The following is a 4,502-nucleotide window of genomic DNA, read 5'->3' as shown; positions in this document are numbered from 1 at the left end:
TGGGGCTCCCCTTCTGCCGGTTCGTCCTGCTGGGGGCGAAGGCTGGCCCGGTCTGCTCCCGCGCTCCGCCCGCTGTGCTCGGCTGCCCGTGCAGAAGTGCCGTTGGTTAGAAATGTGTGCGTTTATTCAATGTTTTGCCTGACAGGGTGAAAAAGATGTGTTTGTCTCTGCACGTTGAAATTACTCGTAAGGAGGCACTTGAAAAGAAGTTTTTGATCATGCCAAAGAGTCTCACTGGTTTGGGAATGACATTTAACAGTGTAGTATCTGTAGATATGCTGAGTATATGTTGATGCAAATCGTATTTTTTTTTTTTTACCAGAGAGCTGTTGTGCGTATGGATGAACGCAGGGAAGAGCAAATTGTGCAGCTGTTGAATACTGTCCAAACTAAGAATGAAAAGGAGCAAGAAGCCATGTCCTGGTGGTCTGGGGATGAAGAAGGGTAAAGAGAAACAATTACTAATGCTTTTATTTACTTTGAACTAAACAAACTTCCCACAAACCGGTAGGAAGATATATCAGAACATATTTACATTTAGTGAGTGAATTAGGTTAACAAATATACTCAGTTTTCTCTATGTGTAGTGTCATACTGAAACGGTTTGTTGTAACTTGCTGTAAAACTCTTTTCCAGATTATTGTTGAGTTTGGGGTGTTAAAGTTTTACTTAAAATCATAAAATCCTGTAATTGATCTCCAGGCCTACTAGAGTAGATATATGGAGTTTTTCAGCTCCTCTGGCCTCTGGAATTACTCTTCCAGAGTGGCATTTGATTTCACTTCTCAGTCATTGTGCAGTCTTGGAATGTTTTCTCAGCCTCTGTGAAATAGGGTCCATTCTTAACGCTTAAAGGATTTTAAATAATAGCAGTGAAACGGGCAGCCAGGTGTGTTACTTTGAGTCCACTGAAATGAGGCGTTTGGGTCTCCATTTGGCTGAATGATCCAGTTACAGGCCAGTGGTTCTGACAGTGGGTTAAGCAGTAGTTCTCTGGGGATGTTTTGTTGCTTTGTTAGCTTCGTTCTGATACAAAAGAACATGTTACATTTCTAGATAGTGATGTAAAATTTTTGATGGCTGGTAATTTTCAGAACAATTTTAGTTGTTCTAATGGCATACGCCATATTCTCATCGGCTGATGGTCAAGTAACTCGTGGATGTAATGTCTCAAAAACAGATTCAAGGTTTGCCTTCAGTGGTTCAGTCTACTCTTCACAGTGGCCAAGCACATCTTGGATAATCTTTGAAGTTTCTGTTCTTTACACTTATTTCAGACCTACTCCAGAACAGCCTGCAAAAGTGAAATCAGATGCTGAAAAAGCTCCTGTAAGACAGAGACCAGTCTTGGAAAAAACATTTCTTGATCGGGATGTGGAATATCTCTTTGAAAAAAATGAGCAGGATACTGATTTAGATGAGCAACTTAAAGAAGACTTAAGAAAGAAGAAATCTGATCCTAGATATATTGAAATGCAGGTACTTTTCCACGTGTTAAGTAGAAAGCTTTCCAGTGGAATTTTTTTTTTCTTTTTTCCCTTAAATTAAGCTAACCAGAAAACATAACATCTTGCAGTTTATTTACTAGGAAGTTGTCATAATGTTATTTTGGCTAAAAATTACCTTCAGAATTTGCAAAATGCATACCTATCAATGGGACAGCGATTAAAAAAACAGGCTTTCAGTGACAATTTCTGATTGCATAAAATCTAAAAATTTTAAGCTTACACACTATTTAGTTGGGTGGGATGTTCTGTTTGTTTTTTAATGGATTGTATCCCCACATTTATGTCTAAAACTGAAAGCACAAAAATGGGCTCTGAAGGAATTGCATCTTAAAAACATAGTTTATGTTGTTCTAATAGCCATATATAAAGCTCTCAAATAGAACACTTTTACCATGAGCAGGTGGTTCTCCCTTTGATACAAGGCCCTAGTTTTGCAACTGTACATGCAGACCTCTTCATGTACTGTACTGTTGGTTTTAAATAATTTTGCTAAATTTAATGAAACTGAAAACATGCATGGAATTAAACTTATTTCTAGTGGGCCCGTGTTTATGTAAGTATCAGCCAAACAGTTTGTCATGTTATTTCGCAGTTTAGCCTAGATCATAGATGAAATCTGTTGTATTACTTCAGTGTTGAGAAGGTGTTTAAAGATATGTACTGTTATTTTCTTTTTCCCCAGAGATTCCGAGAGAAACTCCCTTCATATGGGATGAGACAGGTAAATGTGTATTTAATTTGAAAGAATATGTGCTTCTGTTGCTCTGTTGTAAAGTAGGAGAAAACAGTTCCGTAACTGGGACTAACAGGAAACCTTTGTTGCCTTTGATGAAGATGCTGAAGCCTCTCAAGTTCTGACACCAAGTTTGGCTTCTTTCCAGAATGTAGCTCAGGTTCACTGCTTCGTGATAGGTATGGAGTTACTCCGGGGCTATATACAGTTTTATCAGTAGGAGCAGCATTATTCATGGAAATGGTATTGAATGCTAGATACATTTAAGTACTTTTTTTTTTTTTTTTAAGGTATAGGTCGTCTTTCTCTGCTAGTTAAACTTCTAGAACATTCCTAGTTAACTTGGATTTTGTATAGTGTAATTGACGACTACGTAAATTGTCATGCTTTCTTTTTCTTATATATCTAAAATTGTGGCCATTTGTTGAACATTTGCCCAATTAAGAATTTAATACAATGCCGATAAACGTTTTTCTTTTTTAATCACAGACTTAATGGCTGTACTGCTGGCTCTTACTGCCATTAGTTTCCCAGTCAAAGTATAACATCAGTGGTAGTATGGGTTATTATTAATTGATGTTAATTTTTCATTTGATGTCGCCTGTATGAAATAGAAATTGAGTATTCTGTTATGTTTTCTTTTGCAGGTTCAATGAATGATTAGTGAGCTTCCTTTCTAAAGTTAATGTATTTGTCATAATGTGGTCCTTCCCATTAGTGTTTGTTTCTTAAAATAGTTATACTCCCCTTTACAATACTTTGGATTCGGAGGTAGAGGCTGGGAGTGTAAGAAATCTGTTCCTGTTGTTATAAGAAACGTTAAAATATTGCCCTGAAAATCTTCAGTTAGTGCAGTCTTGGAGTCCAACAGGAAAAATGCTTGTTTTCAGTCACCAAAGATATACAGAAGGCAAGTAGGAGGCAGAAAAGTTTAAAAATGTATTTCAGGCTTTCATTTTAGTTATTTTATGCTGTTTTCATACAGATCTTAAGTATTTAAAAGTAGTATTCAGATTTGATGAGCTTTAAACCTTACACATGTGAAATGCAAATGTGCAGAAATTACTTCTGTGTGGTTTAAGCTAAACGGGGTTTTTTCGGTATTGTAAGAAATAGATGAGTCTCTGTTTCTTTAGTTGCTATGACACTTTGTTCTAAGTTCACTGCACAGTAGCAGAGAATTGTCAAAATCCTTCTAAAATCTGTTTTGAACAATAATACAATAAATGTTTTCTCTTCGTTTGGAAACAGGAACTTGTAAACCTTATAAACAATAATCGAGTAACCGTGATAAGTGGTGAAACTGGTTGTGGAAAGACAACCCAAGTTACACAGTTCATCTTGGATGATTACATAGAGCGAGGGAGAGGGTCTACCTGCAGGATTGTTTGTACTCAGCCTAGGAGGATCAGTGCTATCTCGGTAAGCACCACTTCGACAAACTGAGTAACTTATTTCATGTGATTATTTTTTTTTCCCAATAAATCTGAGGAAAAATTACTGCCTTATTCAGAATCATTGAATGAAAATATATTTCTTACTGGTCCTAGGATCCATGGGCAAGCTTATGAAGTGAGTGTACAATCTGCTAGATTATTTGAAGTTAAGATCGGAAAAAATTCCAAATGACCAGATAGGTACTGTGCACCTCTCAGAGAAACTGCTCTGCCATCACATGTACTCATACTAAATTTAAAGCTCAAGATAAGCATTCAGCCTGTAGTGGACAGTGAAGGTGACTTTTTGTGTGTTCATTTTCAGTCATCTTAGGTTCTATTGCAAATAACAATTTTGTTAATATACACTAATTTGATATTTCATACGTTTTGGTTGTTAATAGAGTGCTGGCACTGCAAGCCTCATTCTTCCCTGAATTTAATCATGGTTTATATCTGTGATTTTAATGGATTTGGGCAGTGCGAGTGTGAATTAATGTAAACACTAATGTTGTGTCAGGCCCTTTAGAGGTGTATTAATGAGCAGGAAAGAATTTGGCTTTTAAGTGCACAGTAATTGCTCTGCTTGATAGTTAAGTGTCAAATGATTATAGAACCTTGCCTCATTCTTCCCTGAATTTAATCATGGTTTATATCTGTGATTTTAATGGATTTGGGCAGTGCGAGTGTGAATTAATGTAAACACTAATGTTGTGTCAGGCCCTTTAGAGGTGTATTAATGAGCAGGAAAGAATTTGGCTTTTAAGTGCACAGTAATTGCTCTGCTTGATAGTTAAGTGTCAAATGATTATAGAACCTTATTTC

At 36.6% G+C, this 4,502-nt stretch overlaps 1 protein-coding gene across 1 annotated transcript in view; it reads left to right on the top strand.

Moving 5' to 3' along the window:
- Positions 1 to 331: 331 nt before the first annotated feature.
- DHX36 (DEAH (Asp-Glu-Ala-His) box polypeptide 36) overlaps positions 332 to 4,502 on the top strand; it is a 19,973-nt gene continuing 15,802 nt past the window's right edge. The window contains exons 1-4 of the mRNA XM_009573667.1: positions 332 to 444; positions 1,278 to 1,479; positions 2,191 to 2,229; positions 3,493 to 3,663. Of these exons, the coding sequence (XP_009571962.1) occupies positions 338 to 444; positions 1,278 to 1,479; positions 2,191 to 2,229; positions 3,493 to 3,663 (519 nt within the window). The 5' untranslated portion in view covers positions 332 to 337. The remainder of the gene's footprint in view (positions 445 to 1,277; positions 1,480 to 2,190; positions 2,230 to 3,492; positions 3,664 to 4,502) is intronic.

The sequence above is a fragment of the Fulmarus glacialis genome, unplaced genomic scaffold (assembly GCF_000690835.1).
Source record: "Fulmarus glacialis isolate BGI_N327 unplaced genomic scaffold, ASM69083v1 scaffold46412, whole genome shotgun sequence".
Lineage (NCBI taxonomy): Eukaryota > Metazoa > Chordata > Aves > Procellariiformes > Procellariidae > Fulmarus > Fulmarus glacialis.
The sequence above is the reverse complement of the archived record's forward strand: the minus strand, read 5'-3'. Positions and strand labels throughout refer to the sequence as shown.